The 27,430-nt window shown below is 39.8% G+C and overlaps 1 protein-coding gene across 2 annotated transcripts; it reads right to left on the reverse strand.

Annotated features, from left to right (window-relative positions):
* Nucleotides 1–10,159: 10,159 nt before the first annotated feature.
* Nucleotides 10,160–27,126, reverse strand: TM4SF18 (transmembrane 4 L six family member 18). Of its 2 annotated transcripts, XM_027585602.2 has the most exons (6): nt 26,974–27,121; nt 26,690–26,883; nt 23,804–23,893; nt 16,649–16,791; nt 11,868–12,048; nt 10,160–11,114 (listed from the first exon to the last, which is right to left on the reverse strand). In XM_027585602.2, exons 2-6 carry the CDS (start codon nt 26,864–26,866, stop codon nt 11,100–11,102), a joined length of 606 nt encoding a protein of 201 aa, XP_027441403.1. In that variant the 5' UTR covers nt 26,867–26,883; nt 26,974–27,121; the 3' UTR covers nt 10,160–11,099. The 2 variants fall into 2 exon arrangements, with proteins under 2 accessions (XP_027441403.1, XP_027441404.1); XM_027585603.2 differs by lacking the exon at nt 23,804–23,893 and having other exon boundaries at nt 26,974–27,126.
* Nucleotides 27,127–27,430: the final 304 nt, after the last annotated feature.

The raw sequence follows: 27,430 nt of genomic DNA on the forward strand, positions 1-27,430 counted from the left end.
ACACAATGGAATACTACTCAACCATCAAAAAACGAAATCTTGTCATTTGCAATGACATGGATGGAACTAGAGGGTATTATGCTAAGCAAAATGAGTAGATCAGAGAAAGACTATTATCATAAGACCTCACTCATGTGTGGAACTTAAGAAACAAAACAGAGGCTCATAGGGGAAGAGAGGAAAAAAGAAAACAAGATGAAAGCAGAGAGGGAGACAAATCATAAGAGACAATCAGGAAACAAACTGAGGTTTGCTGGAGGGGAGGACGGTGAGGGGAAGGGGTAACTGGATGATGGACATTAAGGAGGGCATGTGATATAATGAGCACTGAGTATTATATAAGACTGATGAGTCACTGACCTCTACCTCTGAGACTAACAAGACATTGTATGTTAATTAATTGAATTTAAATAAAAAAAAATTAAAAATAAATAAATTTAACTATAAAAAAAAACTGTTGCCACAGAATTTTAGGGCGACCAGAAGAGAAGACCCAACAACTATTTGGAAACATAACCTTATTGTGAAAATGTCTGTGTAATCTCCCAGGTTGATGACTTTGAGAATATCTGTGTTCACTAGAATATGCACCGTCTTGGTGTGTTTCTTATTAAGACAGTTACACTGTGTCACATTCACAACTCTTCAGCTGCTATCAGCTAAAAAAAAGTGGGTTGATTGCAAAAATTAATTTGTAATTCATCCTTTGGACCTCAGGATGACTTTTCTCCCAATGAAGTAGTCTTCTGAGTGGTGGATGCATTCCACCTCTGCCCTCCAAATGACATTGTAAACCCAAATGTAGATAAAATAACCAAAGATCATTGTTACTGAAACATGGCCACCTAAAGTAAATCCATTTGAAACTGGAAATAAAATACTTGATTAGTATTTTATTGTTAGAAATGAAACCAATTAAGAGAATAAGCTTATTTTACTTTGTATCAGTTGAAATCCTACTTTTTTGATTTATAAAGATGAGTTTCACATGGTTTCATCTAATATTTAACACAATTTAGATTGGTCCTATAAGTCTGCACCAAATCTTAGGGTGAAGCTAAAACAAATCAAGTGTTACTTGGATTTAAATGTTATCATTTTTGTTGACAAAGCTTTAAGAGAGCACAATGTAGACTCCTTCATTTCACTTTTGATATATTTAGCACCTTCACAGGGAGGGTCATTTTGCCTAAATATTGAAGGGAATCCTAAGGGCATCTCTAAATCTATCATACTCAAATTATTCTTTTGACACATTTAACCTCTCACAATTTGACATTTCTTCAAACATTTGCTAACCTAACTCTGCCAGATCCTTATTTGTCAAGGCCTTGTGTGTAATTTGAGTAGTTCTCTGTTACTTTCAATGACTTGAAAGTGCTCCAATATTTACATTTAATTGGCACTGGGAAGTGAAGCAGGAAAGGGAGAGAAGCCAAAAAGTGAGTGAGTTAATGCTGTGGGTAACTGGGGCTCGGTCAGGCTGGGGATTCTTTGAGAAACTTGGTAATAATACCCCCTCAGAACTGTCCTATTGAAGAGCAAGGAGGGTATGGAATTTACCACTGGAGGGTCACTGCTGGGCTGTTGACTCCTAGGCACTTCTGGCCTTCCCATCTGCTGTGCAAGCATGCTCCTACACCCAGAGAATATATTCAGGTAGAGAAATGCAGAAAGTCATCTGCCTGTATTTGGACTATCTGCAGAAGCCCTATAGGGTGAACCAGGGGGAAATGCGAGAGGCACTGACATGTCTGCTCCACTCAGTTGGGTCACTTAGAGAAGGTGATGTCAGATGTCTCCATTCAAAAGGTATCTTTTCCCCCTTTGTAATTTATAAGTAATTTCAAAGGTGACATTTGAGTGAATGTCTTATTCCCCAAACATAGTTTTACTCAATGATTTTACTATCATTCATTCATAACTCTCTCTCTTTTTTTAAGATTTTATTTATTTATTTGAGAGAGCAGGAGTGGTGCAGGGAGGGGCAGAGGGAGAAACAAACTCTTTGCTGAGCAAGGAGCCTGATGGGGGGCTCGATCCTAGGACCCTGGGACCATGACCTGAACCAAAGGCAGACACTTAACTGACTGAGCCACCCAGGTGGCTTATAACTCTTACTAACATAAGGGATCAAACCTTATCTCTAATCACTGAGTTCCAAAAAACCTATAATTAATGAAAGTAACCTTACCTGGGTCCCTGAACTCTTTGAGCCTGTCTTACTCTTTCCCCTTGGCTATCCTTTCAGATCTTCAGATCCAAAGAACTGATCCTTAGGGGTTTATGACATTATAGAAACTGACCCACGATACCAGGAACTGCCTCCAGGATTCTTGCAAATGTTTTTCTTCAATCTTCCTGCCCTTATCCCTAGGGCTGGGTACTACTGCCTCTGCCAAAATAGGTGAAGAGTAGGTCTAGAACTCAGAGGCAGAGCAGTGAGACTTGCCCTGTCATAACAAAGAACACCAAAGGCTCCAAGGAGCCTCATTTTCCAGTTCGGAGGAGCTAACAAAAGACTCCTCCATGATGGGGCTCAGTCGTTAAGCATCTGCCTTCGGCTCAGGTCATAATCCCAGGGTCCTGGGATCCAGCCCCGCATCGGGCTCCCTGCTCGGCGGGAAGGCTGCTTCTCCCTCTCCCACTCCCCCTGCTTGTGTTCCCTCTCTCACTGTCTCTCTCTCTCCCTCTCTCTCTCTCTGTGTCAAATAAATAAATAAATAAAATCTTTAAAAAACAAAAAGATTCCTCCATGAGATTTCCACCATTGTGGACTTGATAGATTCAGGCCCCCAAACAATATGTTATTTACTTTTGAAGAAGAAAAAAATAATAGCAAACATAAACTTGTCTGTGTTAGAAAAGAGGCAACAGTGCAAATGAGTGTGGTTCCCATGGCCTGCCCGCCCTTGGGAGTGGGCTGGGGAACAGTCCCGAAGAGTGAAGTGAGTGTCCTCAGCCCATGCAAATGGTGGACAACAGAAGGGAGATCAGGAACAGCAGCAGCACTGGTGAAGCTAGACCAAGTAGAGATAAAAATCTCACCCAGTCATGCCGTCCTTAAGTTAAAAGGATGGTACATTTGCAGCAGGGCTCTTGCCCTTGACCTATCTGTCTCTCAAGTCCTACTGCTTGGGGACTGGTTGCTCTACACCTGGTGAGCAGGTGTTACTCTGGGACACTCTTTTCCTTCTTTCTGGGAATTCCCCTAAGCTCTCCTCTGTAATCTATCTCCTGTTTCCTGAACCTTATTTCTTCCTCTTTGTGGAGGGAGAATTCTCTCATTTTGGTGGAGTGTGTTCTCCAGGAGCTTCCTGGGAAGGTGATATTTTGAGAACTTACTCATCAGAAAATGTCATGTGTCATGGAAATAATTTCCTTCAAAATGTAAAAGGCATTGCCCCAGTCTTTCTCTAATTTAGCTGTTTAGAAGTTCAAAGCCAGTATGATTCCCTATACTTTCTATGTGAGCTGTTCTTTTTTTATCCAGAAGGTTATGGAATATCCTCTTTCAGTCAGAGGTTTTAAAACTTCATTTTGGTATACCTTTTCTATCTGGATACTCACGCTCTTCAGTTTCATGAAGTTTTTTCTTGCATTAAAATTATTTCTTACAGGGGGCACCTGGGTGGCTTGGTTAAGCATCCGACTCATGGTTTCAGCTCAGGTCATGATCTCAGGGTCGTGAGATCCAGCCCCAAGTCAGGCTCCACGCTCAGTGTGGAGTCTGCATGAAATTCTTTTCCTCTCCCTCTTCCCCTTCCCCACTCATGCATGCTCTTTCTCACTCTCTCTAAAATAAATAAATGAATAAATAAATAAATAAAATCTTAAAATTATTTCTGTCTCCATTTTATCTGTTGTCTCTTTCTAGAAATTCATATTATTTGGTCTTGACTTCTTAGACTGACTGGTTTTCTAATTTTCCTTAGTCTTTGCTCCATTAAAAAAAAATTCTTATTCTTTTTGCTCTAGTCTCTGAGTGATTCCTTGACTTCATTTTCCAAATCTTCTACTGAGTTTTTCGTTTACGCTATCTTATTCTTAATTTCTAAGAGTTTTTTGTTGTTGTTGTTCTTTGAATGCTTCTTTTTAAATAGCATTCCTGTCTTTTCTCATGAACACAGAAATTATCTTTGTGAGGAATTCATGATATATATTTTTTAAGGTTTTCTTCTTTCCAAGTTTGTTTCCTCCAAATCAGTGTTTGTTTATACTTGCTTTAGTCTCTATCTTTCATGTAAGAGGCATTCCTTAGCTTTGTGGGGACCCTTGTCTATCTGCTCATGATTATGAATGAAGGGAAGAGCTGATTGCAAGTTGAGTGTGTGTATAGGGCTTATTGACTCTGAACCTCACTGTTGGGTAAACTGGGTGAGCTATTTGTTGAAGAATTGCAAATGTCACTATATTAGTTTCCTATTGCTGTGGTGACAAATAACTACAAACTTAGTGACAGAAAACAACACAAGTTTATTATCTTACAGTTCTGGAGTGTAGAAGTCCAATATCAGTTTCACTGGACTAAAATCAAGATGTTGGCAAGCCTGAGTTCCTTCTGGAAGCTCTAGATGAGCATCCATTTCGTTGACTTTTCCAGCTTCTACAGGCTGCCTCCATTCCTTGATTGATCCCCTTCCTCCATCTTCAAAGCCAGAAGTGTAGCAGCTTCTCCCCTGTCCAATTTCTGTTCCTATCCTTGTATCTTCTCTCTCTGAATGTGATATTCTTGTCTCCCTCCATAACGACCTTTGTGATTACATTGGATTTGCCTGGATAATCTCCCCCATTTAAAAATACTTAATTATTCACATCTGCAAAATCCATTTCTAGGCAACATATTCACAGGCTCCCGGGATTAGGACATGGACATTTTGGGGGGTTATTATTCCGCCTACCACAATCAGTATCTAAGTTTTCCCTCTTGCACTGGCCAGACTCCCTACAAGAGGCTCCAACTTGGAAGGTAAAATGCTGGCTACCAGTATTCTGATATCTGAGTGGATTAAAGGGGTTTGGGGCAGGTGTCTCTCAGCGTTCCTCATTCAAGATGCACCAGTCACTTAATATCTCTGGTTTTGCTGCAGTGTCCATATCTTTGGTGAGTTTAGTTGCCTCCAATTCAGAGACCTCTATTTTACCTTTTCCAGAGAATGAACTTTAAAATGTCTGCCACTTTCTAGTGTCATAGAGAGGAGAAGGGATACAGGGAGTCACTCAGTCCTTCTTGTTTTAGTGCTCTTCCTTTACTCCCAGTTCCAGATGAATCTGGTGCTATCCATTTGGGAGTCTTTTGAAGATTCTGACATGTAAATTATGCTGGCTCTCTGCTCCTCACCCCGACTCCCAGAGCTTGGGCTTTTCATGCTTCATGGGTTGGTTTTGTCAGTTATGTTTTATCAGTATGCTTTGTAGCTTCCACAATTTTATTGCTGTTGTCTCCTCTCCTGATCTTTGCATATTTGTTGGTTTATGTCTTTTAAAAAATCTTTATTATAAATTTAGTGTGATTTTAGACAGGAGTGAAATTAGATGTGTGTGTGTGTTTTCATATTAAGGCAGAAAAAACATTTGACTTGAATTGGTTATGTTTCCCTGGGTCAGTCTTGGGTTGGCTCTGACCGCAGTGGCCAGGCACCACATCTAATAAAAGGATTTCAGTGGCCAGGTTTTTTTGTGCCCTGCCCTACATGCCCAATTACACACTAAAGCTTGACTTCTTGCCTCAGTTTCCTACCAAGTATCCCCGTTCCTCTGAGACTGGGATCTTGTCCCTAATTCTCAGTTTCATCTCACAAAGCAGGAAGTAGAACTGGCAAGAGTCATTCTGAATATAAATAGTTAGGGTTTTCATAATAGTACCCTTGAGTTGCCCCCTTTCCTTGTGGCTTTTCAGTGGGATGGAAGTATATAGGCCAGAGGCTGAGGTTTTAGGAACCTGATTCTGTATTTTTATTTTTATTTATTTATTTAACAGAGAGAGAGAGAGAGAGAGAGAGAGAGAGAAGGAGACAGAGCACAAGCAGTGGGAGCAGCAGAGGGAGAGAGAGAAGCCCGCTCTCTGCTGAGCAAGGAGACCAAGGCAAGGCTCGATCCCAGGACCCTGGGATTATGACCTGAGCTGAAGGCAGACGCTTAACCCATTGAGCCAGTCAGGAACCTGATTCTGACAGCTATTATGTTTACATTCTCCAAACATGTGACAAAAGGAAGTGCAGGCCTATCTTGCACTTTGTCTAGCCGAGAAATGCCTGCCTCTTACCTCTGCCTACTTTCCCTCCCCAGACTTCTGACCCTATCTTCTCCCTAGAACTGTAGGACATTCCTTTACTCCCTTCCCCTTCTGTTATATTTGTGGTATTTCCAGGTCTCAGCCATCCCAAATCTGCTCCAGCTACACTGAGTTCTGATTTCAGTCACCCGGGTTCTAAGAGCTTTATATGTACCAACTCACAATCTGCATAACACCTCTATTATTTTTTTAATATTATTTTTTTAGAAGGGGAGTGGGGGCAGAGGGAGAAGGAGAGAGAGAATCTTAAGCAGGCTCCATGCTCAGCACAGAGCCAGATGTGTGGGGCTTGACCCATGGGGCTGATCTCAGGACTCTGAGATCATGATCTGAGCTGAAATCAAGAGCCAGCTGCTTAACTGACTGAGCCACCCAGGCTCACACACTCTCTTATTATTCCTCCTTTACAAATTCAGGAACTGAGGCACAGATACTGTAAGTAAACTTGACTAGGATTGTACAACTAATAAGGCAGAGTCCCGGTTTGAATCTGAGCATTCCGACTCCAGAGTACATCTTTAAACCATCTTTAAACCACTTTAAACCATCTTTGAACCATCTTTAAACCACTATGTTACAGACTTATAAATCACATCCATGTGCCAAACACTGTTTTCTGAGATATATATATACACACATATATATATATGATACACATATCTGAGATACATAAATATATAATATGTAAATAAGATTATACAAATTAGTATACATATATACGCCCATATAATCTTCATGGATACTATAGATCAAGCAAACAACCAAAAGGAAAGATACTGAGGCTCTGAACAACAAAATTAACAACTTCACCTAATGGACACCGTAGAATCTTGCACCCAATATTTGGAAAAATATGCACTTTTAAAGTACATAAAATATTTACAAATAGTAACCATAAAACATGTTTTAAAAATGTTCAAAGTATCAGAATCATATAGACCACATTGTATAATCACAATACAATTAAGTTGGAAATCAATTTTTTTACTGTGAATTGTTTTTATTTTATTGTTATGTTAATCACCATACATTACATCATTAGTTTTTGATGGAGTGTTCCATGATTCATTGTTTGCGTATAACACCCAGTGCTCCATTCAATACGTGCCCTCCTTAATACCCATCACTGGGCTAACCCATTCCCCGACCCCCCGCCCCTCTAGAACCCTCAGTTTGCAAATGGTAAGATTTCATTTTTCTGATGGCTGAGTAATATTCCCTTGTGTGTGTGTGTGTGTGTGTGTGTGTGTGTGTGTGTGTGTGTGTATACCAGATGTCGATGGACATCTGGGCTCTTTCCATAGTTTGGTTATTGTGGACATTGCTGCTATAACATTGGGGTGCAGGTGCCCCTTCAGATCACTACATTTGTATCCTGTGGATTAATACCCAGTAGAGCAATTGCTGGGTCATAGGGTAACTCTATTTTCAACTTTTTGACGAACCTCCATACTGTTTTCCAGAGTGGCTGCACCAGCTTGCCTTCCCACCAACAGTGTAGGAGGGTTCCCCTTTCTCCGCATCCTTGCCAACATCTGTCGTTTCCTGATTTGTTAATTTTAGCCATTCTGACTGGTGTGAGGTGGTATCTCATTGAGGTTTTGATTTGAATTTCCCTGATGCCGAGCGATGTTGAGCACTTTTTCATGTGTCTGTTGGCCATTTGGATGTGTTCTTTGGAAAAATGTCTGTTCATGTCTTCTGCCGATTTATTGATTGGATTATTTTTTTAAAAACCCAAACTCATATATTTGAGAATTTTAAAGCACATTTAAAAACACATAGATGGAAAAATAAATCCTAAAGAAAAGTAGAAAAATTTATAACTAAATAATAAGGAAAATATAACATATTGAAACTTGGGAGATGCAACCAAATTGGCACTTAAATAAAATGTGTATAGTCTTAAATGATTATTTTAAGGAAAAAAAGAAAGTTTGAAATTAATAAGCTAGGCATTCAATTTAAGAAGTTAGAAAAATTACAGTGAGAGAGAAGCAAGGGAAATAAGAGAGAAATAGCAAATATAAAAAATAAATGCATAAAATAGAATTCATTCTCAATTAGAATTAGCAATATTCGGTCTCTCTGAGAATGAGAAAATGAAAAGAACAAGAAAAAGGACTATCACACACTTACCTTCATGTTTAGTGCTTTTCTATTTTAAGCTCCTTAAGCAGATTTTATAAAAAGGATGAGAGACTACTTCCTTTTAAAATGGTATTTATTTTTTCTCATTATTCAAGGAACACACTTTCAAATGAAATTTGAAAATATAGAACAATGTAGAGAGAAGAAACATGGGTCACAATCCCACCATTAGGGGATAATTATTAACTACTGACATTTAGGTATTGTTCCAGTCTTTTTTTGTCTGTATCTGAAGGTTTGCACATGTCTACATGTAATCATATGGTTATTAAAAAATTGGGCTCACAGTGCACACATAGATTTGTATCCAGCTTTTTTCCTTAAAACTGCCTTATTAGCAGATGCTCTTTAAATAAAAAATGTGGGGTTGCTGTGTTAATATTTAATTTACTGATACAAATACTCTACTGCATTTGGCTGCAACCCTGTACTCAGGCAATGTTTCCAGTTCTGGGGTGGAGTCGTTCAGCTGACATCTGCTCATGGTCCACTCAAGGCATGGTGCCATATTGAATCTAAACAAGGTTGAGACAGTCTGAGTGTGTCAGACAAACTGGTGGGGTTGACCTGCCAGACGTCTGTTTACCAGAAGGTAAAGGAGTCATTGGGAGAACTAAGAAAGGTGGATGATAAATATGACGTTTATGGGCTGGGTGGAGTAATCAGATACTCTCTGTATGTTGGTGTCTTTTCTCATCCTTTAATTATTTTCCTGACAGCAATGATTGGGTTGCTTTATTCTTGGCTTCCTTGAGTTCAAATTCTCAAGCAAGAATGACCACGAATCTCATTTGGATGGTGTTTCACTCTTGGCTAAGTCAGAGCTAGTAGGGCGACAATAGGCTGCCCATGGCTTGGGTGCCCATCCCTGTTCTTTTGGCTGGGTCCAGGCATGGAGGTCATCTGATATACAACATGGCTTGCTTTCAAGACACTTACATCAGCAAAGGCTGCAGTCAGGGCAGCTTCCTTTAAAGGAGGATGTGGGCAGAGCAGGTGCCAAGGAAAGAAGCATTTTTCCTTCTTCTCCCAGGCTGCTGTCCAGCTTTGGCACAGAGCAGGTATTGACAGAGCATTGTTGACAATGTTCATGGAGGAGAGAAACAGGGAAGTGGCAGAAGTGTTATGGCCCAGTGGGGCCTATGATGAAGACAGGTGTTCAGCAGAGCAGCCATGAAGGGCAGATGGGCCTGGCATAAATATCCAACATTGAGTGTCTACTATACTTCTTTGTGCTATGTCCTAAGGAGAATGGGAAAATATATAACACAGCTGCTGTTCTCAAGTAGGTCATGGTAAGTATAGGGTATAGATAGAAAGATTCTAAATGTTTTACTAAAAACTTCTTTTTCTATAAATACAGGTAGTGGTAACTCCCTATGACATAGGTATCAACTGGTCAATTGTCACTTTCTTTAACCCATTGATCATGTCCTCGACTGCTCATTTATTTCAAGGCTACCTCTTACAACCCATCACACTCATCCTCAGGAGTGAGACAATAAGGTTAAAGGTTCAGCTAGATTATATAAATTTGTGTAACTTTTTTTTGCCTTTTCTTTTCTTTTTTCCAAAGACTTTATTTATTTATTTGACAGAGAGGGAGACAGCGAGAGAGGGAATACAAGCAGGGGGAGTGGGAGAGGGAGAAGCAGGCTTCCCGCCAAGCAGAGAGCCCGATGTGGGGCTCCATGCGGGGCTCCATGCGGGGTTCCATGCGGGGTTCCATGCGGGGCTTGATCCCAGGACCCGGGAATCATGACCTGAGCCGAAGGCAGATGCTTAACGACTGAGCCACCCAGGCACCCCTTTTTTTTTTCTTTTCTATCTCAATACTTTCCTTATTGAAGGGTTGAAGCATTATTTTATGATGTTTACAGATACTCATGGTGGGAAAACATGTGGAAAAAGCATATATCTTTAAAGGATGGATAAAAGCAAACATTTTTAATAGTAAAAATATGAGTTTTAAAATGTTTTAATTATAAAACATGATAAAGAAAACTTGGGAAATATAGAAAAGTAGGAAGGGTCACCTATCATCCAGACAAATGACAGTTGACATTTTTCTGTAAATCCTTCTAGACTGAGTTTTTCTCCTAAATTTTGATTATTTGGTGTTTATCTTGGATGGTTATGTTTATACTGTAAACATAAATTTGTAATCTGCTTTTTTAACTAACAGTATTCATAATCTTAAAATATAATTTGTAATGACTGTGTATCATAATTTGTAATGACTATATAATATTACAACTAATGTACTACTCTTGATTTAGTCCTTCCCTTAAAGTTTAACTTTGGGGTACTTCTAATTTTCTAGAATATTAAATAATATTGTATTATTTGTATTTGCATAAAGTTTTATCTTCTATTCTTATTTAGTTCCATAGTATAGATTATTGGAAATGGATTTGTTTGACCAAAGAATATGGATGTTCCTAGAGATCCTGGCACATATTGCTTAGAAAAAAATTCCAAATTGAAGGGTGACATAGTTGGCACTTTCAGGGAGGACTATCAATTTTATAAGCAGGCTCAAAAAACACCAAATGGAGAAATCACCATCATTTAAATATTGCGTTAAGGTCTATACAGGAGATATGAGACAGATGGATGGCATCTTGATAGTGGAAAATATTTTTGTTGTCATTCAAATGATTCCAGGCTATAAAAAAAGGAAAAGAAAATGAATAAAGTAGTAAATTTGGCTTGATTAATGATCCATGATCCAGGTAGCAACTTAAATTCATAGTTCATATTCAAAACATGATGAATTAGGAAAATATCTACTTGAAAATACTAGGAAGGGTATACATTATTTTTTGTTAGATAAGACACAAGATAACTCGTTCATGATTTCTCTTCACTCTGGACTTGCTGGGTAGTTTTAGCAATTTCAACCATAACTAAATTAACATTAGTATTTTAGCAAATGAAGCAGAAGCAGTTTGGGAGGGATAAAAACATCTTTCTCTACTTTAAAACCAATTACTAATGATTCAGTATAAAGAATATTAGGTTAATGTAGCAGCATTCAGAAGAGAAATTATTTCAATGGGATAATGTTGTGAGCCTTCAATTATCTTATGAACAGGGAAATTCTCAATAAATAGTAAGACTTCGTTGTGCTCTGAGTTATTTCTACACAAAACACCTAACTGTGGCTCATTCAAAACACTTGTGCTGTTTTCACCATTCAGGACTGAGTGCGGATTTTATAATTATTCCATTGATTCAATCCACATAGGCAAGCCAACAGACACATTGGAATATCGAAAAAAAATTGAGCTATTAGTTGAGGGCAGTGGGAATGGAAAGAAAAAGATGGGAGGCTAAAAACCTTTCAACCAGAGTCATTGAATCTTGGGTAATGGGGGGTAAAATGGAGGAGGTACAGGTGCTACTAGTGATCTACTACCTGGATGATGACCGAATAGGTTCCACACAGTATCTTGGATAACTGAGTGACTACTCTGATGAGGCAAACAATCACTTGAAGCGCACTGAGAGCTATGAGAATAGAAAATAAAATGATGTTCCACTCCACTACGTGTGCAGGTTCCAGGCACTCGGTCCATATGCTGGAATCTGTAAGGAAACTGAGAGAGAGGAGGAATATAATCAACAAGACTCGTGGCCAAGTCAAAATACTCGGTCCAAGTAAGAAGGCTACAGATGTTTGTATGTTTGGGAAATTAATATATATGACTGAAATACATAATATTAAATGTGAATGAAAGCATTTAAAAAACCATTCAAATACATATATTGAGTATATAGCATGCCTAAAGCATTGGGCTATGCTTATTTTCAACAGGGATCCTGCCTCAGAGACAATTTTAATTCAGTTAGAAGAGAAGACACATTCTGAAGGATTCACTAGTAATAAAAGGCAGCACGTGTCAATACCAAGAAAGGTAAAGACTGCTCATTCCCTAAAAGTCCAGAAGTTAGCCTGGGCTGTCCGGGACAAGGCTGAACTTGTGCTAGATATAAAAAAATCACACATGTGGCGAAATAACAAAGTGAAATGCTTCTAGAAATTCCTAGACTTGGGGCACCTGGGTGGCTCGGTGGGTTAGGCGTCTGCCTTCCGCTCAGGCCATGATCCCAGCATCCTGGGATCAAGTCCCGTGTTGGGCTTCCCGCTCAGCGGGGAGCCTGCTTCTCAACCTCTCCCTTGGCTGCTCCCCATTTGTGCTCTCTCTTAAATAAATAAATAAAATCTTAAAAAAAAATAAATCCCTTATAAGCCTTATTTTGCTTAAAAAAGAAAAGAAAAGAAACTCCTAGAATCTGTCCCCAAAGCCCTCTCAAACAGTGGTTCCAGGATTATCTGGAGGGCTTGTGAAAATGCAGCTTGCAGAGAACCCCCCGCCCCACCGCCCACCACCAAGTTTCTGATCCAGAAGGTCTGGATGAGGCTTGAGGTTTTGCATTTCTAAATTCCCAGTGTCGCCGCCGCTGCGGCTGGTTTGGAGTCCGCAGGGCGAGCACCTCTCCTTTAGAACACTGCTGCGCTCTCCTGCTGCTAAAATTTAAGTGATGAGGTGGGGATGCAAAAACTCGGAAGGTTCCGTCAGTCTAGTTTAGCACTGGATTGTGAGAATTCAACCACGCCCCAAGATGATCTTGAAAGCACGCTGAATCTACCCGACTGACATTTGCCCCCTTCCGGATCCAGCATGACCCGCAGTGCTTCTCCTAAGGGTCACACTCTTGTTCAATGGAATCAAAATGGAAAACTGGTCTCCTCAGAGAATTCTCCAAACAAAGATAATCAAACCTATTTGTAGGGCAGAGTTGTTCATAAATACCTTGTCAATAGCAATATGCTTTTTCCTGAGATGGCAGCTAAGGCAAAGAGCCTACTGGGCAAGTGGCCTGGAGCATTGGTGTCTGTGGTGGGACCGGTGAATTCTGCATTTCAGGGAACACCACCACCATGACTTCCCTCTTCTCTTTGTTTTTCCTTCTCCCCTACCCCCCTCCCCCCACCCTACCCCGTTTCTCTCCTATTCCCTTCCTTTAGTTCTCTTTCCTCCCTTTCTGTAGTTCCTACTCTCTATGCTCTGGGACCCTCAGAAGGACTCCGAGAATTTCCTGATCTTTCTAAAGGCACTTAGGTCTCAAGGGGCAAAAGTACTCAGTAGGGAGCTCTTGGTTCTGTAGGATCTTGGACAAGAGACTTCACATCTCTGACCCCTAGAGTCTTATTTGGACAATGGGATTAACTTATGGAATGCTGGGGTTATTAGGAATATTCAGTGAAAGGTGTGTAAAAATGCTGTGGAACCTGTAAAGCCTGATACAGATAAAATTTCCTGTTACCATTTCCCTAGACCCATTCCATACACCCTCATACTCTGAACTCAGTCTCAGCCACCAGGGAAGCTAATCCCTTCAAGATCCTCACTCCAGACTTCCCAGTACATGCTCTGCACAGATCATCCAACACCTGAAAGCAAGATGACCTCCACGGTGTTGATTTTTCTCCTGGACTGTGGTGCTTATTTATTCTTCCTGTAAACCACAGAGCAGTAAATGCACTAGCAGGGTCTGGAAGGAATGGAGACGCTATTTCTGGTACTCCCTCCACAGCCTCCACATAGAGCTCTATCACAGCATTTACTTCCTTATATTCTTAAGTCTGTCTTATCTGTATCCCTATCTATTCCCTCACTAGGCTGTGTACTCTGAGAGCCCTACCGTGATTTCTACACCCCTGAATAGCCAGACCTAAGGCCTAAGGCAGTGCCTGGCGCATTGCAAAGACCCACAAATGCTTGTTGAATGGAACTGATTCAGGATCCCCAGCAGTCGCCATGCCCGTGCTTGAGTCTACTGACTACCCAGCAGATGGAGCCATAAAACACTATGCTTGGTAATGATGTTAATCATAAAATCTGGCTTATCCTAAAAATTTATTAAATCTTAATCTGTGCTTTGTTTCCATTTACTTGTCAATTCTGTGAGGTGGAAATGATTTACAGAGGCTCAGGGATATCTGTTTAAGGTCATACGGTTTTGTTTTGTTTTTAAAGATTTCATTTATTTGTTTGACAGAGACAGACACAGCGAGAGAGGGAGCACAAGCAAGGGGAGTGGGAGAGGGAGAAGCAGGCTTCCCGCGGAGCAGGGAGCCCGATGCGGGGCTCGTTCCCAGGACCCTGGGACCATGACCTGAGCCGAAGGCAGACGCTTAACGACTGAGGCACCCAGGTGCCCCTAAGGTGATACAGTTTGTAAGTAGCAGTTGGAAGACGTGAACCCAGATGTGTAAGCATTGAAGGCCTGTGCTATGAGGGCAATGTTCACTCCAAAACCTCCATCTTAGCAGAACGTTCTGTCAGGTCCGTGTGAGCTCCCAGAGGGAAGTAAAACTGTGTGACTTATCTTTGATTCTGTAGCACCTAATTCAAGGCCTGGGCCCAGTAGATGCTCAAGAAATATTTGTTGAAAAACATACAAATGAATAACTGATTTGTGGAACTTTAACATTAACACTTGTTCCACCCAGAATTTGCCAAGGTTTGGAAACTTCTCTAGGAGACCAGAGACTTAACTTCCCTTCATGGCTTCTAATGTTTTACCCCCAAATATTTGTCTGTAGCTGGAGTCAGGTGAATACAAATATCAAGGGCAACTTTCAATCTGTACCTCTGAAACAAATAATACAATATGTGTTTAAAAAAAAAAAGAAGAAGAAGATAGCAGAAGGGGAAGAATGAAGGGGGGGAAATCGGAGGGGGAGACGAACCATGAAAGACGATGGACTCTGAAAAACAAACTGAGGGCTCTAGAGGGGCGGTGGTGGGAGGATGGGTTAGCCTGGTGATGGGTATTAAAGAGGGCACGTTCTGCGTGGAGCACTGGGTGTTATACACAAACAATGAATCATGGAACACTACATCAAAAACTAATAATGCAATGTATGGTGATTAACATAACAATAAAAATTAAAAAAAAAAGAGTAATGGAGAGGCATGTGGGCAATCTCAGATTCTTGCACTGAAAGGGAAATCTTCTTTGGTTTGGGGGTCTGGGGATGATGGCACAAAAAAATCATTTTTTGCACCTAGTGGGGTTTTTTTCATTAGGGTCCCCTTTCCTGAGCCCCTAAAGTCCCACAGGAGTGGTCTGAAATGCCTGAGGTTATTTTCTAGGTTCTCCCGACCTGAGAGAGAGCTCTGCTCGCAGCACGTGGCACTTGGTGGAACCTTCAGGACAAAGGTGGCTATGGGCACAAAAGAAGTTTTGCAATCCAGGCCTAGCTGAGCATGAAAGACTTCAAATAGATGTGGGTCTTGAACAACAGAGCCAGTCATAGGGAACTGAGAAGAGACTGTAACTTCCCTAGGGAGTGGTACAGACACTCCCTCCGTTTATACCATTAGAATTCTGAGCATAGGACAAGATCAAGAGAGATTCAATGGACGTCTCCTGCATCTCTAGATGGCCCTGCTTCCTCTAGAGCTGTCTCTGCAGATGGTGGCAGGTACAGTGCCAGTGTGAGGTGTTCTGCAATCCAGCACTGGGTTCCCGAACAGCTAACTGAACGACCAGCCCTCTAAGTAAGGCTGCCTTCCTAGACTCTTCTTCAGTCCACACTAGATCTTCTCTTGGTTCCCCCACAAACCCCTGCACCTGGTCGTGTCCCCGGATCTCACTCTGAACTTGGCCGCTCACGCTACCTGCTTCTATCTCTGTGTTGTCCCTGATGGTATAGAGTGGGTAACACCATCCAAGGGCACTGGGATTCTCTCCCAGACAAGCCCCTTCCCAGCTGTAACAGACTGCACAATCCAAACTGGCCACACAACAAAACTGAGTTGTTAGAATCATTGAAGTCCTAGGCTCCAGCAGTTGCCAGGCCACAGAAACCACGAAGCTTTGCTCTGAAGTTTGGAAGAAACACACCTTTCACTTGGATATCTCCACATCAACCTCAAAATAGTGAATGCAAATGACATTAAAAGACTGGCCAAAGAAAGAGAGAGAGAGAGAGAGAGAGAGAGAGAGAGGAAAAACGTCTAAACAGAGATCTATGCAGGAAGAAATTGGTCTATTATTTAATAGGAAAATTCTGCACTAACATACCCACATGGAAACCCAAAGTGACCATGGAAAATGAGCATGAGCATGAAGCCAGGTGTTTCTGGCTTTCTGAGCCCCTTGATTTAGAGAATTATTCCTTACCGTCCTGCAGTGCCTTCAAAGGCATACTCCCAGCCATCCAGTGTGCGGCAGTAGGGACCCTGAACGAGGCCCAGAGCAGATATGACCAGGCAGTATCCAGAGAAAGCAATTCCAAGGGCAGAAAAGATCATCGACAGTAGTGTCTAAATTAAACACAGAAGAAGGAGGTCAGAAAAAAAAAAAAAAGAAGAGGAAGGAGGAGGAGGAGAAGGTGGTGGAGGAGGTTGGTGTCATCGAATGAGACGAGGGGGTATTGTGGATAAATGTTCAGATAGGTACCTTCCCCTACTCACCCAAATCTGCTGCATGCAGTCTGTGTAAATGCCCACAGAAAAACAGAAACATTTAATCCAAACCCACCTGATCTTTAAAATAAGTTTTTAAAATGACTTTTTGTTTGGGATTCCACAGAGGATCCTAGTTAATTTACTACATTTCTTCCTTTCTTCTGGAATTTCAATATCAAAATAATGATCATACATTAATGCAGTGAAAGGATGTGACCAATCCATCTATATTTACTAAAGGCGTTCTTTTCTACATTGGGTGGGTTCTCTAAGAATCAGAAGCTAGGACCTTGGCTTTTCTCCTGTGAAGATGATATGTGAATACCTTCACTTACAGGAATATGAGGGGAAATATCAGGTGTTAGCCTACATGGCCATATTTATGTTCAAGTGAGGATAAGATTGATGGGGAAGAGGGTGTTTTCCTTGGAGTAGAGAGAATGAGCAGTGTTCACAGGCAGATCAGTACAAGCAGAGTTGTAAGGGTAAATAGATTAGTGTGATCTAAGAGAGGGTTCCCACCAAGCATTAGAGAGAAGTTCATGAAGACCAGATTGACACGTTTGCTAATGTTGGGGAAATGGGGCTGTTGGACACAATCCAGCCTTCAGCATTGCTTACAAAGTGAGTGCAACTTGGTATATGCAGGCAGAAGGTGACTTTGAATGCTGGATCAAGGAGGGTGGGCTTCATCCTTCAGGGCAAGTAGCTTTCCCCCGCCCCCATACCTTTCACTTAATTTTTTTTTTCAAATCTACCAAAAAGTTGAACATACAGTATAGTATACTAGAGTCAATGTATCTTTGTATAGTCTTTGTCTAGACTCATCTTCTGTGAATATTTTATCATTTTTGCTTGCTCTCTCTCTGTATGTGTATGTATATATCCATGCACATGTATGTATTTATTTACACATTTCTGTTCCCGAACCACTTGAAAGTAGGTTGTAGATACTGTGATATCTCACTCCTAAACCCATCAGCACATATCTCCCCAAAATAAAGATATTCTATTATTCTGCAACTGTGTTTTGCTTTTTTGTACAGAATCCAATGAGAGTTTATGCACAGGGTTACATCTCTTTAGTTTCCTTTGATCTACATTAGTCTTACTGCCTTTTTGTTTTTTAGAATATTAAATTGTTTTTGAACAATCCCAGTCAGTTGTCTTATAGAATGTCCCCCACAATCTGGGCTACTCTGATTTCTTCCTCACAACTAGACTTGGGTTAAACATTTTGGCAAGAACACCTGATGGGCATGAATACCTTAGGGACCTCTCACTGCTATTGGTGATGTCCTTGACCTCTTGGTTAAGGTGGTGTCCTGCAGGTCTATAAACATATATTTTCCACTTTGCAATTAGTAAATAATTGGTGAGGTAATATTTTGAGACTGTGTAATATCCTATCCCCCAAAGACATTTCAACGATGGATTTACCATCCACTGATGAGCCTCATATCCATTGATTACTAATTGTCACAATGACAGGTTGCAGGGTGCTGCTTATCTCATTCTATCATTTCTTCTGCATTTATACCTTATTACTTTTCTGCACAGAAAAACTTCCATTTCCCATCTCTCTCTTTCTCTATTATTGTATATGTATGGATTTTCTAATTCAATGTGTTATCATTCATAACTGTTATTATTCTTTTAGATGCTCATTTGGTCCAAATATGGCCAGTGAGAACATCCTGTCAAGTCAATTCCTGCCAAGTCAAGCCCTTTGAGATATCCCTGTCGTTCTTTGAACACCTCCTTACTTCCTGGCACAAAATGTACCAAGCTCATTTTGAATTTATAAATAACCAGAATAGCTCTTTTTCCAACAAGCCATGTACTTGGTTTTTGAGTAAGGAAGTGACATGAACCAATATATAATTTTGAAAGATGGCTCTGCGGTGATGGCATGCCAGCCAGAAGTGAGAGAGCCCAAAACAAGGATTCTGTGTCAAGGCAATTTCAACTTGCAGTGACAAAGACAAGCCCTGGAGGAAAAGACGTTGGGGAGGAAATAAGTAGCTAGAGATGGACTAAAAAAAAAAAAAAAAAAAAAAAATCCAGAATGAAAGGTACAGAGATAGGGATGCCAAAAAGGGTAGTTTGGTTTGGGAGACAACTTAATCTGGTTTTAGAAATGTTGCTTTCAAGTGAGAGTAGAACAGCCAAGTTAGTTGATGATAAATTCAAAACTTGAGACCAGAAAAACTGAGCACAACAAACCTGTGATTTGGGGAACAAAAGTGATCTCACATTATATATCTCTCAAATAATTTAACATTATTTTACTGATTATAACATTAATACATGCTCATTATGGGAAATCAGAAAAAAAATATATTTAAAAACCCAAAGAAGAAAGGAACAATTCTGCTTTTTTCCTATTTGATATTATTTCATTGGCATCTTCCCATTGATTAAAAGATCATTCAAATTATATTTCTCATACTGATTTTAATAGAATGTTGCCCCATCAGGGGATGAGACAAGCTACGTTTTTTTTTTAACAGATTACTGACTGTTACACTTTACAAAGAAAATTTACCTATTCACCAATGCCATCTTCCAAAAAGGAAGAAGAATGTTCTGAAAAGATTGAGCTCCTTGTTTACCAAATACACTCTTAAGCAGTTCACTGGAAAGATCAACGAAGAATTTCTTCATTTGGTGAAACTGGTAACCATAGCATAGGACATATATTTGTGTATATATACAAATTACAGTCTAATGAGTAGATACCATTGCACAATTGAGCCTCGAAATAAAGCAGGAATAAGAATCTCTCTGAGTCAGTTTCATTTTCTATAAACTGTAAATAATGTAGATGATTATAGTACCTTCATAACGGAGATGTTTCAAAATTAAAGAACACAGTGGATGTAAAAATTATTTCAAAAGTGTAACTATAATCACAATTTTTATCTATTATTCCAAGCGTCTCTATTTGGCAGATAGTTGTTTTCCAGGGTTAACAACACACAGGATTTTGGCAGAAAATGAAACTCCACAGAAGAATGAATAGCAAACAAGAAGTTAATGGAGTTCAGGTCACCCCCATAATATGGCACCTTAGCAGACTGAATATTTTAAACTGAAGGAGTTTGAGAAAATGGCAGAAACAGGATGGTCACTCCGACCCCTCCCAGCCCCTTCACCCTTCTTCTCTGAAACAGGTCATAAAACTCCCATGTGAAAGTTACCCTCTCTGTACAAGGAGGAAAAGGAAGACATTTTTATCAGCAGAGACAGGGAATTTGGGACCAAGAAAACTATGTAAACAAACTTCATTAAACTCAACCTTATCTTCCTAGTTACTTCTTCACCATTTACTACCCCTAGCCCAAACCCCCACCCTTGCCAATTCTTTACAAATTCATTGCTGTTTCTTGCTACTCTGGTCACTCCTTTAGGCCTTCATTCTCTTGTGAAGGCTCCCATGTATACATAAAATTCAATAAAATGTGTACCCCTTTCTCTTGCTAATCTGTTTTTGTCAGTTTAAATTTCAGATTGAGTGCCAGGAACCCTAAGAGGGTCAAATAAAACTTTTTTTCCGCTACAGTATCTGGCACCCAACAGGGGGCACCATTGGCTGGGAACCCCTTGCTTGGTCCAGGAGCTATGGTTAGAGATCCTGGATCTGTGACAAAAGCCACAGAAGAATTTTTGCCATGTCAGTTTCTTGGATCTCTGCCTGTGGGGGACTGGTCCAGGGTAGGTGGTAAGAGTCTTTTCCTTTTCAGATTCAGATTGGCAGGGGAAAACATTTATAAAAATTAGTTCTTTGGATTGTGACTCTGGTTAAAATTTGGTTTTGAGTTATCCATTGGTTATTGATCCTTTCCCTCCCAGGGACAGCTAATCAATTTCCTGTTTGTCTCTTTTTTGTGTTCTGAGAAATTGGCTTGGCTTTCTGCCTGTCAGGGCATGCAAGTGTCAGTTCTTGGAGGCAACCAACTGTCAGGTTGTAAGCCCCCAAAAATCTGCCATACAGAAATTTGGGCTGCACCCCACTGTGGCTAGCATCCTACCAACTGTCGCCAGCTTTCAGGAGGAGTTGTCTAAGTCTTTCTTTTGTTAACTTTGGGAGTGATTCTGGATCTTGGGAGGGCTGCATCTTTTGCACCCTCCTTGGGGACATCTCTTGCATCCATGGTTAAGTTTTGGTTTTGGTTTCAAGTCATTTGGTTTAAATATTTGAAACAATTTTTTTAAGGGGCTGTATGGTCAGAAGTTGGCCAAATTGAAGGTTGATATTCAGACCCTGATAGATATTTTTTTTGGATTAGTCTTTGTATTTAGGAATACTTAATTTATATGAGCATTCATTTATCTCTATGCCAATTAGAATAGAACTTTTTTTGAGAGATTTTATAAATTATTTTGGTAATACCATCTGGAGGTAGAAAAATATCACACGTCTGTAACAGACATATACAGACATAAATAAGCATATAGAAAGACACAGAGATCGTATGGCCTTTGTTTTTAAATTTCAGCCACATACCAGGTACGTTGATACAAAAGTCACCAGTTTATAAAAGAGTCCAAATTGTGTTTCTGGCCGATGGAACAAGTTATGGCTACCCATTCAGATGGCTAAAGTTTTTTACTAATAGTTGTGAAGAAGACTTTTAAGATTTTTATCTGCCCTTGACAAGTAATCTTATGAAGTCTGTGCTAGATTTTATAGCAATTGGTTTTGTAAAAATGTATGCTTTAGAAATTATGGAAATAGCATATTCATGAATTTGCCAATCAACAGGATGTTGACATCTATAACACTCCACAATTGCTTACTTTCTGGTTTTCACTAGAAATTTAAGTTTCTAAGAGTTAAGAATTCTAATATATGGAATTAAAACTGCTAAAAAAAAAGAAAGTAAAACTACTAGAAATAAGAAGAGAACAACTCTGTGTACAAGAAAAAAAAGTAGGTGTTTTGGTAGAAAAAAAAAGTATGAGTTACGGAGATGTGTTTTTGTTGAGGGCAAAGGAAACTTTTGGGGAAAACTTTTTCTCCTCTGTCAAGTGAATCAATTTCCATTGCAGAGCTTCAGCAGCTCCAAACCTGGGCAGACTCAGAGTTAGCCTTCAAGATGTGCTTTATTTAATTTAAATGAGAATTAACTGCCGCCATGCTGTAATTGAGAAGTTGTACATAAAGCTCCATATTTCTACTTTCCACTGAAAACTGAGAAACACTGCCCAGTTTTGTCATGATAACAATCGGCTGGACTTGAGGAGTGGCTCCCTCTCTTCCTTAAACAGAGACTTGCTCTAATGCCTACCAGGCTCAGTTCTTTCATTTCCATCAGGTAATTGCTCCTGGGGGCATATGAACTGGGACCCCTATTCTAAAGCCCTACCTTGAAAGAACCAAGCAGGGAATTCAGAGAATCCCCTCTCCCTTCCTCCTGCTTTTCCCTTTGAGATACCAGTCATCTCATTCAATTTGATTATCAGACCCTGTCCAGACTCCACACTGTCTACAGCATCCATTTGTGCTGGAGATGTTAATAGTCAAGGCAAATTGAACACATTTATTTTTATTATGAACCTAATGGAACATACGTTTGTTTTCTAGAGATTCCCTGAATATCATTTAGGTTAATCTTTACCTGACTCTATTGCTTCAACTCGGCAATTTTGAAAGCTTTTCCGTACGTATAATACCAGCAGCTACCTGGGGATGTCTGAGTTGGTTGGTTGGTTAAGAAAATACATACACCCAAAAAGCACACGTGCGTGCACGTGCACAGAGTGTCTTTCAAATCTTCAAATCTTCTCCTCCAGAAGCACAGTTCTAAATTTAACAGCTAATTTAGTCTTCCAACACATCTGTCAAAGAAAGCTGGACATGTCGTCTTGGCTGCGCATTAAAATCTGGTTGCCCCTTGGACCAACTAGTTCAGGATGTCTGGGGATGGGATCCCAACTCCAAGCTCTCAGATGATTGCAACGGGCAGCCACGGTGGGCAGTCACTGCTGCAAGATATGCCTACCAGGCCTCCAGGAAAGTCCTTTTAGTTAATACATCACATGTTCTCTCTGAGCCACAGGTAATTCATATCAGTATGAGTAACAATGATCTAAGTCACTGGGTAAGTGTGAAAAAAACTATAAAGTGCTATGCAAATATGATTAAAAGATGATGACCCTGAAGAAAAGGATAATGATGGAAATGTAGGAGCCTAGCACCTGCCTGCTGAGCACAGGCTTAGAAAATTTGGTTGTATTATTCTCTCTTGATTCTATTTAAATTATTTTTAAAATCCCAGTTTAAAAAAATGTACATCACATATACCCAACACATGGATAAATCTAATCATTATGCTGAGTGACAGAAGCCAGATACAGAAGAAAAATTCTGCATGATTCTATTCACATAGACTACAAGCTAATCTATAGTGACATAAAGCAGATCAAAGATTAATCTTTCAGGGGTGATAGAAATATTCTGTGTCTTGATTGTGATGGTGGTTGCTTGGGTGTATTTGGCTGTCAAAACTCATGGAATTGTACAATTTTAATGGATGCCATTTATTGAATGTAAATCAGTCCTCAAAGTTGAAAAGGGAAAAAAAATAAACTCACAGAAACCCAGTTAGGAAAAGGTAGTATTATTTTCCAATTTCATGTCTTTAAATCCTGAACTTCGGGAAGAACATCAGCAAGACAAAGGTGGAGGAAAGACAATAAACAAAATGGACGATTTTTTTTTTTTTTTTTTTAGTAAACTCTTGGGCTCTGAATTGAAAGGATCATGGAGAGGGGACAATAATGTCAATATATTCATGTTTCTGAGTGAGAGGAAAGAGAGCCAGAGACCACTCAACCATCCTCAAAGTACTATTGCTCTTACCATGTATTTTTTGCTGCAGTTTTCACTCTGGCAACATTTATAGTTGCTATCATTCTCCAATACAAGAAGAACTGCTGCTACTATAAGCATCTGTAGTAGGGAAGAGAGGAAATATCAGAAATGAAATACTAGTCATAATCAGAGCACAGTGATTCAGAGCAGGGACTCTGGGGTCAAGTGGACCTGGGTTTGAATCCCAGTGCTGCCATTTTCTAACTGTGTGAGCTTGAGAGTCCTTCCCTATAAAATGGTGCTGCGAACTCATCTCATTGGGTTGTTAGGAGGTCATGTATGCAAAATTTTGAACATAGTGCTTGATTTATAGTAAGTGATTGATAAATGTTAGCTATTATTGGCATGGCATCAAAAGCTAATGATTAAGCAGTAAATGGTATGGACATGGGAATACCACCCCACACAGCAAACCTGCATTTCTCACTGACTCAGTTGCAGAGGTCAAAGGAAAATCATTCACCAGACTTTGCTGTTTGCCAGCCTCTCTCCATTTACTGCCCTCTGGGAATGCAGGTGAGAGGCATGGTTAATCTGAAACTACGTGTCTTAATTCAAAGTAAAGTCAATTTGATTTGCCCAAGCAAAAGTCATCTCAGGTTCAAATTTTCAAGTGTGCTTTGTCTCTATCAAGCCGACAGACTGGGAGAATTCAATGTATTCTACTTCCTTTTCTTGGTATCTTAAGCAAAGGGCTGAAGTTCTGAAAAGAACGTGGATTTCTTTACTGTAATAGTTCCCAGTTTGGGCAGGTATGGACCGTGAATTGCTTCTGACAAATTCTCCACCTAGCCTTTACTCCCAATGCTCAGGACTGAATCTTGAAGCTGAGTTCATTGTTATTTTACTATGTGCAGTCAACATTTCCAGTTTCCAAGTTCGTCAGCTTTTGTTTGTCTACTTATTTATTTATCTACATCCCTCTTCTTTCTCTTAAAAAGATTTGATGCAGTAACAATCATGTTTTTCAAGAATCCTTTGACAATGGAAAATAGAGAACTGGTTCTTTTCTAACTTTTAAATTTTACACAGAATATAAGCCAAAGAGTCTTATATTCTCCTCCTTTCAACACCATTAGTTATCGCAGATTTTAGTAGATTCTGGTTTAATCTTATCAATGCCTTGCAACCCTTCTATTGACTACAGTGACATATTGAGGGAAACTGATGAGAGAAGGCACAGTGCAACAGGTACAGTAACTGGCTTCATTACAATATTAGTAGAAATAATTAGACCTAGACCCTGGAGTCCTGTGTCCTAAGAGAAACACAGGCATTGCTCGTGTTGAAAGAGAAACTGCTTTTTTTTTCATTGTAAAATTATAACTGGAATACAGGGCTCAAGCATAATGGAGGAACATTACCCCAAATCCCACACCCTCACATGTTTTTATGTATTTACTCCCAGTATATTACCACATGTGTATATTTTGCATAATTGTAATCGTAACTTATTCACTATTTTTGTATCTTTTCTTTTTTTCTTAACACAAAATAATATGCATTTTCCATGTTATTACATCTTCATAATTATCATTTTCATCACCATAGAAAGTGAATGTACCACAATTTATTTGGCCAATTCTATGCTAGGGGGCTCCTACTAATTACTTACTATTATGAATAATGCTGCCATAAATATCTATGTATGCATCTCTTTCCTTGTTATGGATTATTTGCTCAGAATTCATTCTCAGGTTTAGGATTACTAAGTCAAAAGACATAAACATTTTCATGGATCTTAATATAGCATATCAAAATCTTCTCCAAAAGGTTTGCATTCACTTATAGTACAATAACCAAACAATTCATTATGTACCTACCTATCACATAGCAACTTCAATAGCATTGGATATCAATACTTTAAAGTTGACTAACTTCATATGCAAATTAGTAACTAAACGAAAACTGTTTTCAACATAGTTATTCAAATATTATAATAATTAAGCGCCCGTGAAGATGTAGAGATAAATTACAATGCATTTTCTTTTATGTCATCGGTGGTATAGTAAGCTTGTAGTGCACAATGTGCTGTTTTTAGAAATGATATGATCAGGAAAAGTGTTTTTTCCTCTGACTTGCCAACATGATTTACTATCAGCTTGTTTTTAAAGAGCACAAAGACATCAGGAAAACATCCATGGATTCTGACTGTAAATAATTTGATTTCATTTTCAGAAACATCCCCCATTCTGAGGTGTATAATATCAGACTATTTAATGATGATCTGGCCCATTCTTCAACAAGTATTTATAATCACAATATTCGCTGGCTATATCAGCCTCCGTCCTGGGCACTTCCTTCATGAGATTTTATTGAATCCCCACAATTACCCTAAAAAGTAAATGCTATCACTCCCATTTTTCAGATGAAGACACTGAGGCTCAAAGACATTGAGGAGCTTCCTCAAGGTCTCATGACACAAATGGCAGAGCTTGTATTTGAACACAAATTTGAATCTCCAAATCTCTGTTTTTTCCACGCGGTCTTGATACCTCTCCAATCTAGAGAAATCATGAGTGCAGATAGAAAGTATTCTAGAAAAGAGCACTGCCACTGGACATTAAACAGCTTAAACCAACACACAGGGTTCATGAGGACATAGTATTTCGACCAGCCAGCAACCCACAGACTTTCATTAGGACTAATTTCCTGCACTGCTGAAGTGACATAAATGGGCAGCTTACCGATGACAAAGCCACCCTCCCAAGCCCTCACAAGACTACCTGTCCCTCTACCCCCACCCATCTTCCAAATCCTAAACCCAGGATTAGTGGCATGATTTTTCCATTATTCATTATTTCTGCTAGGAACAAGACAATGCTTAGTAAAACACCCCCTTCTGCAACCCCAAGTCTCCAAAGTCACACTTACCATGATACCTGAGAAACAGATTCCTTCAAAATACCACACGTAGTTGGTGAGTTTATTGCTGGATGCATAGGAAGTTTGCCCATTTGGGAAATACAATAATATATTCACAATTATGCTCCAAAGTGCAAGCAGAATCAGCAGACCACTTAAGCAGCCTCCACATTTCCGAGACCCCATTTTACCCTGCTCAGAACCTGCAGGAGATTTCAAGAGTGTAGAATTACATAAAGCCTAGTTTTCTTCCTACCTGTCCCTTTTTTTTTTTTCTTTTTGAGATTACCTACCACTTTCTGGGTCAGAGCCCTTCACTTCATATTCATGAGAAGCCCAGGGCTCGGACAGAACTGCAGCCCGCAATCTCTGGTGAGAAATAGTGGTTTACTGTTTGGAGAACAATAGACAATGATCCAGGGCTGAAGAGCTGAGCTGGTCTTCATCCTGTGCCAAAGGAATGCGGTGTTTTTACTGCATTTTAAAATAAGTCATTTTCCTCTGGATTACAGAAAGAAAGCCTTAACCCTGAGCATATTTTTAAGAAGGAAGTTGGGGTGGGGGGTGGGGTTGGAATCAAATCTGGCAAATTTCATCCAATGGTGAACAGGGAGGTTAAAGAGAAAACTACCAAGGAAGTTTATGCTATAGCAGAGAATGTACTGTATCCTGACTTTATGTATCTACCCTTCATTCAGTATTCTCTATTTTGTGCTCACTATTCACCAAGCTTTGTTCCAACTGCAGGGG

The sequence above is a fragment of the Zalophus californianus genome, chromosome 1 (genome assembly GCF_009762305.2).
Source record: "Zalophus californianus isolate mZalCal1 chromosome 1, mZalCal1.pri.v2, whole genome shotgun sequence".
Lineage (NCBI taxonomy): Eukaryota > Metazoa > Chordata > Mammalia > Carnivora > Otariidae > Zalophus > Zalophus californianus.